General features: G+C 35.5%; 1 protein-coding gene and 1 long non-coding RNA gene across 2 annotated transcripts; one reads left to right on the top strand and one right to left on the bottom strand.

Moving 5' to 3' along the window:
- Nucleotides 1-3706: 3706 nt before the first annotated feature.
- On the top strand, nt 3707-5617 carry LOC117927534. The gene is made up of 3 exons (XR_004653368.1): nt 3707-3777; nt 5007-5079; nt 5388-5617. It is a non-coding gene; the product is annotated as an uncharacterized LOC117927534 (long non-coding RNA).
- Nucleotides 5618-6628: 1011 nt separating this feature from the next.
- On the bottom strand, nt 6629-13074 carry LOC117927583 (60S acidic ribosomal protein P2-like). Its single transcript, XM_034847177.1, has 3 exons — nt 12861-13074; nt 7743-7963; nt 6629-6851 (listed from the first exon to the last, which is right to left on the bottom strand). The coding sequence occupies exons 1-3, from the start codon at nt 12946-12948 to the stop codon at nt 6825-6827; spliced, it is 336 nt and encodes a 111-aa protein (XP_034703068.1). The 5' UTR covers nt 12949-13074; the 3' UTR covers nt 6629-6824.
- Nucleotides 13075-13615: the final 541 nt, after the last annotated feature.

Here is a 13615-nt window from a genome sequence, read left to right as displayed (position 1 = left end):
ACTTAATTACCTAAACAATGCCTTTATACCCATAAATGGAGAGATAGAAATGAAATTTAATTCCCTACACACTAATTTTGAAATTGGTCTTGAAGGCCTTGCCATGAGTGTAATGGTAGTGAAATAAATTGTTCTAATATTTTTTTTTATTAATGATAAATATAATAGGATAGAAATTTCTTTTTTTTTTTAGTAATTTTTTGAAGAAATAAATTATTATAATTTTTTTATATATAAAAAATGTGAAATTGAAGAGAATAAAGACAGTGATTTCTGCTATCAATCAAACATTAAAAAAAAAAAAAAAAAGACACTGATTTCTGCTGAAAAGGAAACATGGAAGAAGGAGAATGAGCCAGCGAGGAGAGAGGTGAAGGTGGAGATGGTGGTGGTGGGTGTCTGCGACATGCAAATGCAGATACTCCAATCAATTGCTTTGAAACGCCTGCGAATGCCTTTTTCTGCCACCCAACACGCCACTCACACCTTCTCTTGTTCTCTTCTCCTTCTTCTTTTTCTATGAATTAATGCTTCTCTTGTTCCAATTCTGCCAAACCCAGACGTTCTCTCTCTCTGTTCTTCTTCTCAAAATTAACGCCTCTCTTGGTCTAGTTCTTCGAAACCCACTCTCTCTCTTTCTCACTCAGAAATGGCGGCTAACAGGCAAGCTTTGAATGAGCAGCTTCAGAAAATCGTGGATTCTTTGAAGGAACAAGTATTGCTTCTAAGTCTTTTGATTGTTTGTTTGGTTTGTGGATTTAGGTTTTGTATTGAATTTGAATTTGTGTATTTGGGTGCTTTGTTTTGGTTTGTGTTGTGGTGCCTGCTTGTTTGGTGGGGAAACAGAGGAAAGTTATGCTGGTTTTTGGTTTTCGAGAAATGGGATTGAATATATTTTTATCTTTTCTTCTTCAACAATGGCTGATAGAAGAATCTCTTAACTAGGAGCTCAAATGAATCCTCCGTTCCATGGAGGAACAGGGACCCTTTTTTTGGTCTTTTGATTTGTTTAGTTGATTGATTTATGGGCCTGTGTTTGCGATTGAGTTTATGGGTTTTATACCGCTTGATTAGTTCTACCTTTGTTTGGTTTCTGAAAAAACCGAGGAAAGTGGTGCTGGCTTTTGGTTTTTGAGAAATGGAATTGAAGTCTTGAATTTCGAAACAAGAGCTTTTCACCAAACTGTGCCCCAACCGTAGTAAAATTCAAGTTTTGGATATCAAAACTGGATGAGACATTATGTTCAATTGCATTTTTGCTTCTTTTCTTTAACAGATAATGAAAAAAAAAGAAAGCTTGAAATCTTGTAACAGGGTTAGTGGAGTGGCTGTTGTAGGATTTCAAAGTTTCTTTTATTCCTCTCTACTTTTCTCATGAGCCAAACAGGTAGAATGATTTGAAATTGATAATCAAACTTGTATACCGTCAGAATTTGGGTCGTTTATGGGATTGAGAGAATGCAATGGATGTTGAATGATTTCCCAGACTTCTGTTTAATATTGTTGAGGGAGTGTGTTCAATTTCTATTTGTTATGATGCTTGCTTACAATGCCTTTTCTTGTCTTTTTGTCAGGGAATGCTTGATAAACAATTTGGGCTTGTTCATTCATTGAAGGAGTCTAACAGCCCATTCTTTCTGGCGGAGATAATACCAATGTTCTGCCAAAATGTTCAAACCATTCTCAGAGATTTGACCCAAACACTGTACTTTTCCATCTTCATACTTATGAGCAGGCAAATTGTTTTTTGAAAATCTTTTTAGTTATGACATTTACAAAGAAAGAAAACAATTTAGTGGCAGGTGGAAGCCAATGAAATTATGAAAGTAGGAAAATATATGTGTGTGTCTATATATATATATATATGTACTCATTTTTTTAAATAAATGAAAAGGATTTCAGCGGCGGGTAGAACCGCCAATGAAAGATGGAAGTAGGAATGGATAAGTATATATCTCTTTTTCTTTTTTTTAAACAAAGAAGAGAATTTCAGTGGCGGGTGGAACCGCCAATGAAAGTATGAAGGTAGGACATGCATATGTATATATACACACATACATACATACATATATGTATGTGTGTGTGTATATATATAAGTATGTATGTATCATTTCTTTTTAAAGAGAAAAAATAATTTCAGCGGCGGGTGGAACCGCCAATGAAAGTAGGAAAAAATTATCCTAATGGGGAGGAAACCTTTTGTGATGTTTTATACTTACATTTAGAGGGGTCGTATCTTCCGCCAATAGTCTATGTTGTAATTGACCAATTTGGTCATCTAATTTAAATAATTAGTTCAGTGGCCCATCAAAATGAGATGGATTTTAATTTTGGCACCTTAACTTTGAATATGCTTTTTAGTAGCCTCACATTTTAAGAAATCGTTTGAGTTAGGTCTCTATTATGATGGTTCTAATATTTTTAAGCTTACAACTTTTCTTTGTTTTTGTATGTGTTGCCGTCTTTCTTTGACGATACTCCCTTCAATTTATTTTTTCTTTTAATGGTGTATGTTGATGGGCTTCTGTTATGGCAATTTAAAATTGAATGTGGTCACAGACTGTTTGAAATTCAATTGAAAGTCAAAACCAAGAGTAGTTATGGATGTTCAATGAAAAATATTGATTTTGAATTTTGTTTTTGAAGGAACAAGTAGTCATTATGTAGATATTTTTTCCTTTCACTAATTATATGACTTGATTGAAAAATGAATTGGAAAACATTCTTTTGGTTTATTGAGGAAATATTGATGATAATTCCTTCATGTTCATTTTATGATACTTCTCATCCAAATGAATTTTGTATTGAATACGATTGAGAATGATTAATAACGATTTTTCATCTTACATTTCATCATGACACTTCAACTTATTATGATGATTCATTTAACTTGTTCTTGTGTTATTTTTGACTGCTTTTGTTTGTCATTAATTTGTTCCAGAGATAAAGAACCAGTGAATTATTATGATTTGGAAGAATACTGTATTAAGATGAAGGGATGCACTTCAAGGTGAGGCAATATGCTTCATTGCTCAGCTAAGCATTGATTTAGGAAGGAAAAATTACATTTATCAAAATCAAATGAATAAATGACATGTCTGTTACATTCAATGCTTAAGAATCAATCTAAATGACACATAGGAAACAATGTATTTTGTGATTCTTTTTGTTCATATCAACAGCAAATTTGCTAAACCATGTCTTCTTTTTTCCTTCTTGTGATGACATGATCTTTTAATTATGCCTAGTTTCTTCCCGACCGATGTATCTCTATACATGTTGATAGAATATGCAAAATATATTCTCTGCAAAGGTTGGATTTTTATTTCTTATATGTTTATGTTAATTTATGGAAAGTGAAGTTTAACATTAAAAAGTATAAACCAGAAAAAATTCTTTCTACATATTTAGTATGCATTCTTCTGCATTGATTGTTGACTCTTATTTTAATCTGTCTAAAACAAAACTATAACTAGATAAAAAACATAATTCGATTAACTTATTTTTCTTTAAGTATAGAACATTGAATGAATGTTATTGTTCTTTGATTGTGTGGCATTAAATGAATGCAATGAATGGTAGTACAAAGCTTGGACATGTATGCCTAAACATATCACAGGCTTTATGACTGCCTCTTCCTTTCGTGCTGTTGTGATAGTAGTTATGCATTTAATTGTATTCATTTTTCTCAATTTGGTGGTCCAGCATCGGTGCTCGCCGGATGGCATTGGCCTGCGTGACTCTTCGTCAAGCAAGTGAGAACAAAAATAAGGATGGGTAAGAAGGCTTTTCCTCATGCACCCATATGGTCTGTGTCTAAATTTGTTAAAATGTTTGAGGTTTTCCCCACTTTTTGATAGTTTGGATATTTTTTCAGTCCTTTCCTTGCTAATTGTGGCTTTGACAAAATTGAGGAATTGCAAAATACCATTGTGACTGCATGTGTAGTTAATCATCATGGTACTAGTAATGGGAAGGGGACATGTGTCTAATGCATTACTTTTCTTACTAAAGATAAGTATCCTGCATTCTCTTTCCCTTTCTTCTGTGGGATTAGCTCATACCTAGGTTTGTGAGTGAGTCTGGTAAGGCATATCCCAGTGCTCCTCTCTCTCTCCCCCTCCCTCCTTCGCTCCCTCCTTTTTCATATTAATTGTTCTTGTCATGTCATGAATGGTATGAAAGAGATCATATAAGGATTGCATCAGTGTTGTTTGGTGGATGCAAACTACACTCCTGAATGTGCTTTATGTCACTAGTTGCTCATACCCAAATTGGATTTTAGGATTGTTCACCATAGTCTATAATTATCCCATAGAACCAAGATTGTTAAGTTGATAATGATCAATTTAAGTTGAGAGCTTTGCCTGGGATTCATTCGTCCATGTTTCTGGCTCCCCTGCAAGAGTTTATAAAGACCTACTGTCAGTCGACCTTACATCTAAAATATCTTAGGAATATACATTTTGGTATTATTTTCAGCATCCAACAAGGTTCTTGATGTGTTCTTGCCCATTGTTAAAACATATACACTTGCATTTGATTCAATTATCCCATTTTATGTTGTTATGTTATTTAGAGTGCATTTGACAGTAATTCTAGGAAGTATTTCTAGCATTTCTACCACTTGAAAAATAAAAAAAATTTAAGTGTTCAAAAAGCTAAAAACACTTTCTAGAATCACTACCAAACACACTTTTAGAATCCATTAGGTAGTGATTCTAGAAAGCACTTTTAACCTTTCTAACACTTGAAAATTTTTATCAAAAAAATTATTTTTAAGTGCTAGAAAGACTAGAAACGCTTCCTAGAATCACTACCAAACAAGCTATTAATGTGTTCAAGTATTATCGTTATGTCTTACAAATCTTTAAGAGGAGAGGATGAGTACCAAAAGTATCTTATGCACTGAATTGCATGAATCTTTTGTGTAGTTTCTTTTCCCTTATTTTAACTTCTGCTGCATCTTAGAATTTATATTGTTGCCCATGATGTTCTCTTTTTAGGTGTATCTTGGCTTTGAATGGAATCAAGCATGAATACTATAATCTGCAAAGCAGTCTGGATAGCATTGTTCAGGTAATGCGAGATAGATATGTTTGGTCTAAACATAGATTTTCTATGTTTAGTTTGCAGCAACATTAAAACCTGTATGAGTGTTTCATTACATAAATAATATATTACTTTGGCATTTTTATGATACATTTATGAAGAAGAAGTGCGTGGTATGACATGGGATGTACCAAACCACTAATATCGAGTCAATGTTTTCTCATGCGGGCTAGATGAGCCCACATTCCTGTCAGTTCCCTGTGGTGATCCTGGTTGAGGTGGTTGTAGATGAGAGTTATGAACTTTTTTCTTATTCTGATTCTTTTTTGGTGCAGTTGGAAAGGCGAATTCTCTGTCATAACGCTTGAAATGCAATGATGAGGGAGCTGTGGTGTGGTTTTCCCACGAACGTGGAAAGAGTTGCTGCGATAGTCGACCAGAATAGTAGGACTCAATTGTTGCCTTTTTTGTTTTCTTAAACGATTGAACACCAAGACATTTCATCTTTGTGGTTGGAACCTTTATATGGCTCAATTAACGAACCATTCTGGATCTGTTCTTTTATTTGGTGAGGTCTTACAAGAAAGTTGCATGTTTGTTTAGAAAAAAGAAAAAAAAACGGTGGAAATCATCCTCCCTGTTCGTTTGTGGGCTGTGGCGCGGCTATTTGATGAGTATTGTATACCTTACTGCTTCCATTTTCTAGTGATATGATGTATCATGTTCTCTTGAGATGCCCTTCTCGTGGACCATTGCTAGGATGAGATGATTCAAACTGATGATAAGAATCTGCTGGGGTTTTCAAAAGGCAACATGTTCAAATATGTTTTCGAAACAACTAGCACTCGGAGGTGTTTCATAAAACAACTGGCACTCTTGAGTAGTTTCAAAAAACAACTAGCATTGAATTCAAGGACTAGTTCACAGCATGATATGTTTGTCTTTCTTAAAAAGCAATGGATGTGACTAAATGTTGGTTGGTTGAAAAGCTGATCCTACCACTTAGGCTACCTGTCTTGTTGCAGCCCCCACAAAATTGTAGTAACTCTCTCAAACCGCACCACTGATATCATCCTTAATGCTACCTTAAGACCAACAACCCTAAAGATCAATCTGCCACTTAATCCAACGCCCTGGTAATCGGTCCCTTCTCGTGTGAAATTTCCTTGGTTTTTATTTCAAAATAAGTGTGTAGAATGTGGAACAGTGAATGGTTTCACCTGCCTGTAACCCTGGAAATGCCATCACTTGAGGGGAATTTCCAGTTTTGTCACCCCTGGTGTGAGGACTAAACAACACAATCAAGCTTGGGTGGGTGGTGGCATCCCCCAAAGTCCCCCTGGGATAGTTTCCTCTTGTGAATATGGGATATAACATATAAACAACCATTCCGTATTGCTACATTCAGGCACTCCAACAGACTAACATCAATATATTGAAATAGCATCCTTACTTCAAATGTAATCCTCACCTTCTGAACCTATTAGCAACAAAGAAGGGTTGCTGCAAAAAACAATATTGAATTTCCAATAGTGATGGATCATTTAGCAATTAGTTGATTATGTCAATTCTGAAATACACAATAAATAAATAATTAATTAATTAAAATCTGTCATTACTAAATTACTGGTAATTGCTTGAACATAGTTAACAAGTCGTTGTGGTTAAAAAAGAAAGAGCAAATTGTCTCCAGAAAAAAGAACCCTGAATTCCTAAAATAGTATAAAGATTTGAGAAATCTTAGCATATGAAAAAATCAAAATCCCATTCCATCAATCAAATAGACTGAAGCCCATGTCCTGCAATGAATGAAACAAAAGGAAAGATATATCAATTCCTGAGGAATTAAATTTGTGCATGTGTTTAATACAGTTAAGGTTGGCTATATAGGCATAATCAGTGTGTTTCTATGTGAAAGTCCAATGCAGTCACTAGACAGTGGAGAGGCTACATGCGCAGTAAGATGGTTCCTGCAAGTTCCACATTACATAACCACACTTGGGCAGCCAAAAGTACTAAAATTTAATTGCATATAATCAAACTAAAAAAGGGATTTCTGTAATCCGTATTCATGAAATACTAAAGTCTCATGCTCCAAATAACAGCCATTCCTTTTATGTGGAAATTAGATTTTTTTTTTTTCCAATCAGAGATAGAGATAACAAAGAGCATCAAATCTGAAAATGCTTCAAAATCTAAGGTTTGTAGCCAAAAATGTTCTAGACCAGTGGCAAAGGCATCTTGGTTGGGTTAGGTGAGTCTAGCATTCAAATAATATAAAGGTCAAAATAACCATACAGCATAAAGTAAGCAAAGATAGAGATCCAAAAGCTCATCAAGGTTCTAAGCTTCTAGCATCATGGTTCTACTTAATTTGAGAGAACATAGGTAGGATCTAGTTGTGCTTTCTCATTGGCAAAACATAATCATGCAACCCAATCCTAAGATAACTGAGACCAAAATTGTGGTAATCTAGCACACATCTGGCTCCACACATATGAATGCCACTTTATATGCAGGAATTAAAAGAGAGCTCATTGTTGAGGCATGATGGAGGAGTAGAGATTTACTCTTAAAATGCATAAAGTGAATCCCAAGAGTAGCCAAAAAGACCAGTAGGGACAGCTGATATGTGACTCAATAAGACTAAGGTACTGGTTTTAGTGCCAACCCAATCATTGAACGCTTACCTCATCTGATTCCTCTTTCTCTTCCACCTTTTCCTCCTTCTTTGGTTCTGTGGCAGCATGTGCTGCACCACCACTAGCTGCAACAGCTGCAACAGCAACACCACCACCAGAAGGCACTGATGCCAATTTCTCTCTTCCAGATGCAATAAGCTCTGTTATATCCTTACCCTTAACTTCGGACAACAGCAGCCCAATCCCATCATCATCAGCTTCAGCTCCAACTGTGAATTAAAAGAACAAGTTTCAGTAAAAAAAAATGTTCAAGTGCCTACAAAATTTGAAAAGAAAGTCAAAAGCATCTAGCAACAACTTAACATCAACATGGATATGAGAGTTTTAAATTCGGACCAGGCAAAGTTAATATAAAGCATCTCAAATAGGCTTAGATTCCTTAAGGATTTTGTCATTCATGTGGAGGGAGCTTAGAAGTACTGTGTTGCTTTTTTTTTCCCCCTTTTTGATAGGTAATTTTTTTCCCCTTAGGAGAGTTAAACCTAGGATCAGATAGGCTCCCACAAACCCTTCCCAACTCTTTACCATTGGCATGGTTCAAAGTTGTAGTATCGGTCGACTTAAAGGGTCCCAAGGCACATAGGTCTTGGTATTGGGCAATACGCAAAATAAGATAGTTAAAAAGTTAAAAAATTATAGAAATTATTTTTTATTTAAAAAAAAGTACAATTAAATAAGCTTTTAAAAAACTAATAAGTTTACAAATATATTAATATAATAATATTCAATTTATTATTAACAATAAATTAGCATATAAAATAATTCACTATATATGGTACCGTTACCATATAAAATAATATATTACCTAAATTGATGCAATTCATACCAAAATCATAAACTATTCAATTTCCACCTTTTCTTTTACCAATTCCAGACACCATTAGCATACAAGGTAAATTGATGCAATTCATAACGCAATGAGCATTTAAAATAATAAATCATTCCTATATATATAATACATTACCCCTTTTTCTTCAAATTCTCATTCCCAGACACCACTAAACTTCACCACAAAGACAAAGAGACTAAGGAGGGTAGTTGGTGATTCAATATACCTAGTTTGGCAGAAGCATAGAACCTCCTCTATAGAGCACACCCACTCCACACTCTAGAGACACCACACTTTAGTGACACCACGGAGACGAAGCAGAGAGAGGAACCAACATGCAAAGATCACCATTGGTGGAAGAATTTGATGTTTCTCACCAATTAGGCAGTCACCACAGCTATATCGCCAACAAAAAGGCATTGCAGTCCATCCATGATCGATGTGAGGATGTCTTCTTTCTTCTTCTTCTTCACCATGGATAGAGTCATGGGTCTTGAGAAACTTTGAGAATCTCTATTTTTCAGAGTTTTCTTAATTTTAGTTGTTGTTTGGTGCTCTTTTGTTGAGATTTGAAAGGGATTAAAAAAATGATTTATGGGTTTCACTAGAGAAAATTTGGATAACTCAAATAATTCAACCAAGTCGACTTGAAATTGACTCTATTGAATCAACCAAGTCAACCACGTTTAATTGATTCTTGATGGAGTCTATGTCTAAGATGGTATTACCTATTGGACTCAACGTAGAAAGGTCCAAGGCAGATATGACTAGGCCAAGTCATAACAGACTCTGTTGATACTTAAACCTTGACCACTTGCGCCATGCCTCATGAGCTTGGGAGTACTGTGCTGCTATGTTTGTTTTTTCCTTTTGTATCTTGTTTTCTTTTCTGGACTGTCCAAAATGCATTGGATGTAAGATGCTTCTAACCCACACCCTTTGGATTCAAGGATCTAACCATTCAGTCACAAGCTAAGCCGGCATAGAAAATGTCCCAAACATTCTAATACTACAAATAACTGAGTAGCTAATAATATGTCAAAATAAAACTCCATAACTATAAATTACATTTTCATGCTACTTTATAAAAACCAAATAAAATCAACTCAAACTACGGTCATGTAGGATTTCCCTCAATCCTTACATGTTGTTGTTGATCTATTGATCACTCAAGTCCTATTGGTTTTGGGAAGTTTTCAAGGCTAGCACTGAAAACCTTAGTTGACAATGGAAGTGTATACAACTTTATCAGCCTGATGGCTATATTAAAGGCACAAGCATGGATTCAAAAAGCTAGCAAATTTCGGGTAATGATGGGAAAAGGTGATCAATTGCCAGTTAGGGATAAAGAAAGGGGGCAAATATTCAAGTTCAAGGGGTTCCTGCACACACTTCATGCAACAACTAGAAGGATATACAGCTGCTTTTGGCACTCAATGATTTAAAAATATTAGGAGCAATGATTTGGGACTCCTCTAAACTTTCAATGTGATTAATCCATGGTGGTTGCAACTTTGAATGGTTGAGGGAAACGTGGTTGGAACTTGGAAGAACAAAAATGAATTTTCATTTTTAATGAAAGCTTGTGAGCACTAATGTGTAGCATCACATTGGGCCCAACCCCAACAGTTTATGATATCTAAAAAAGCTACACCTATACATTAAGTGTCATTGTGTGTCTGAAGAATAGGTAGTGTTTGTGGCCAACATGTGCATGACCACCACACACCTTCAATGATGGAGCAAAGCCAGTCAGAATCAGATCATATAGGTACACTTATGACCACAAAATTGAACAGAGCATATTGTGAAAGAAATATTAGCATTTGGTTCCTCTGGCCAAGAACAAGTCCATTTTCCTCCGAAATGTTTTTAGTTAAAAAATAAAAAGAAATTCAGCACTTATGTATGAATTACATGGAAGCTTCACACCATGTTCAAATACCATAAAAAAGATCAACAAAAATGGCTAAACTCTACCACAATACAAGTAAATATAGCCAACCAGTTTGGACTAACAAGAAAAACTAAAGCCTCTCCAGCAGTCCATAAACACTCCTCTTGTTGCTATTCAATCCCTTTTGTTCTTCACATGAGGACCAATCAAGTTGAACAACATTGAGAGGAATGTCTTTAAAAGAAGGTGTACAAGAAGCCCGGAAAGAGGAATACAATTGGATTAGATCCCACTATCTCTTTCGTCCTCCGCTTATCCACAGGCCTGCTATTGCCCCTCATCCATACAGAAATACAGTATTACAGAGGATCAGGGCTGGCTAACACTTCAAACCACATAGGCTACGTACATCATTAAGGATACACATCTGGCTTACGTACATCACTGATTAGATCCCACAGTGTCTCTTTCGCCCTCCACTTATCCACAGGTCTGTTATTGCCCCTCACTCATACAGAAATACAGTATTACAGAGGCTCAGGGTTGGATAACACTTCAAACCACATGGGCTATGTACATCATTAAGGATACACATCTGGCTTTCAACTGCACATTTTTCCAGGAGCTAAACTCATTTCATATGAGCTCTTCCAATAACTCTCAATCAAATCAGAACTAAAAATTGAATACTCCTCCTGAAAAGCTACTTACAGTGCTTTGTTGTGCTCTCAGAAAAAAGGGTAACATGGCTTACATTGGTTGAATAGCATTACAATATTGCCTTTCACTCAGCTGCACCAATGAACCTCTCATGAGACGAAGTATGTAGAACCAACTTCAGTGGCAGTACAGGTTAGGTATTACTAATGCTCAACACTGGTTATCTGTATCACAGTCAAGACTGGCTATTGAAAATATTGAGGAAAAAAGCCAAAAAAGAAAAAGAAGGAAAAATACATGGCAACTGAAGAAAAACTTAAGAGGATGGTAAATAATCATCATGAAAGCAGGGTTAGCAATGGTAACTTGTGTATGTCACAGATTCCACACATACCATTTATCCTCAATGGCAGCTCAGTGCTAACTTAAAGTATCTACATAATAACTTGGCCCATTCCCAGTGCTCCACAAATCTGAACCATTGCTTATAAGCTTGAATTACCCCCAGGTTCCAACATACACCAAACATTACATATCTCAAGCAATACTTGATCAACAAATGGTAAAAGAGAAATAACAATCCCATGTAGAGGTGCTAGTCCAGTGGAAATGTGTCACTGGAGGAAGCCACTAGTAAGTATTACAAACATTTTCAGAACCATTTACTGATGGTCATCTTGAGGACAATGAGAGCATGGGTGACTGCCCATTTGTGTCTGTTCTAAATCATTTGGCAAGAGAGAAATCAGAGGTCATTTGAAAATATGGGAAATTCAGAACAATCGGTCAAATCCTTTATCGTTTACAATTTGTGGAATGTGTTAGCCATTATATAGAAGTGTCTTCTATGTCTATGATGGATTTTGTTGATTGGCTAGGTTTGAAATAGGTGGCGAATTGTCCTACACAATTCTTATTTATGCTGGGTGCCCTTTGTATACTTCCTGTGTACTCTGGCATGCCGTAGCTCTTCCAGTAACTTCTCTTGTTCATCTATCTACATATATTCGGTAGGTAGGAAGTGAAGACCTTGCATGTCTAAAATATTTAGGAGTTGCATTCAGAAATATAGTTGTCAGCAGAAGTAGTGCCTAATACTGGGAGTTTTCTATTTAGGCTTGCCTTACACTGGGGTTTATGAGGCGCTGGTTACTGGGAATTTCTTGTTTATGGCATAACGGGGTGCTGAGTTCGCCTTATACAAACCATGAGTTATGCACAACGGTAGTCGTTAACCAATGTCAGCCAATGATCACCACCAAATCTTCACATAGGGAAGCAAGAGAGCAGATTTTTGTTCTCCCAAAATAAACCAAGTTCGTAAAAGTTCATAATTCTACCATAACAAACAATTCATCCACATCCAAAACATGGAAAAGAACTAGTTTTGAAGACATATCAAGAAAGAACACATTCTAAATCATAAGCATTGATTAACCAAACTCTGCATCCTTCAACAGAAACCAATTCCCCCAAAACTTTCCAGGAAAAAAAAGAATATTATCTCTCTTCGCCGATCCATTTCTCTTAACAAACAGTCCACACGAACTAAACGGACTTAACATCCATTTTCAGTTATTTCCGCCAGAAGAAAGAACATTCATTTCTTAACACCTAAAAATTATTATTTTTTACCTCAGAAAGACTCGCATGGGGAACATTTTCCTAGGAAACAAACGCATATATAACTGAAATTGAAAAAACAAAATATTAAGCGTACCCGATCCGAGAATGCCCTTGAGGTCATCGGCGCAAGGGCTGACATTGCCTCCCAATACAGCGAGCAAATATGCAGCAATCACCTTCATCTTTTGTTAAGAGATGGGGTTTTGGAACTGCAGAGAAGATAGGAGTAGGTTGACCGGTGATCTAAGGTTTACAATGGAAGAGAGGGAGGGGTCTCTGGGTTTTAGGGCTTTTATATCTAGGGTTTTAGTAATGCATCTTCTTAACATAAAGCCATGCGTCATTGACTTATTTCTTCCTTTTATTGTGCGAATTTAGAATATTTAAATTCTTCTTGTTAATAATGAGACATGAAGACACGTAAAATTTTAGGGGAAAATTTTAAATCCACTTATCCCATAAAAAAATTCTTCAATGTATTAAAAAAAAGTAGAATTTAGATACAATTTTGTGTTTTTTAAATGAAACTTTAAATAAATAAAAAAATTCATGTGAACATTTTTTAATTACTAGTAATTTTTTATATGGTAAACCATGTTAAGTTAGTTAAGGACAACTCATTGCACTATTATGAAAGTTTGATATTATCATCTTGGTATTTCAAAAATTTATTGAATATGATATTACCTCCTAGATTAGTAAATAACCCACTTCCAAAGTTTCTATGCGAAAGAACATTCATAGCACTTTCATTTTAGCTAAGCTTTTTTTTTTTTTTTTTTCTCAAGATAAAAGACATCGTCTTTTTGGATTTCCTACAAATGGTCTTACTTTAACCTCTAATGGCTT

Source organism: Vitis riparia, chromosome 13 (genome assembly GCF_004353265.1).
Source record: "Vitis riparia cultivar Riparia Gloire de Montpellier isolate 1030 chromosome 13, EGFV_Vit.rip_1.0, whole genome shotgun sequence".
In the NCBI taxonomy this organism is placed as follows: domain Eukaryota; kingdom Viridiplantae; phylum Streptophyta; class Magnoliopsida; order Vitales; family Vitaceae; genus Vitis; species Vitis riparia.
Note: the sequence above shows the minus strand (reverse complement) of the source record. Positions and strands in the feature narration are given on the sequence as shown.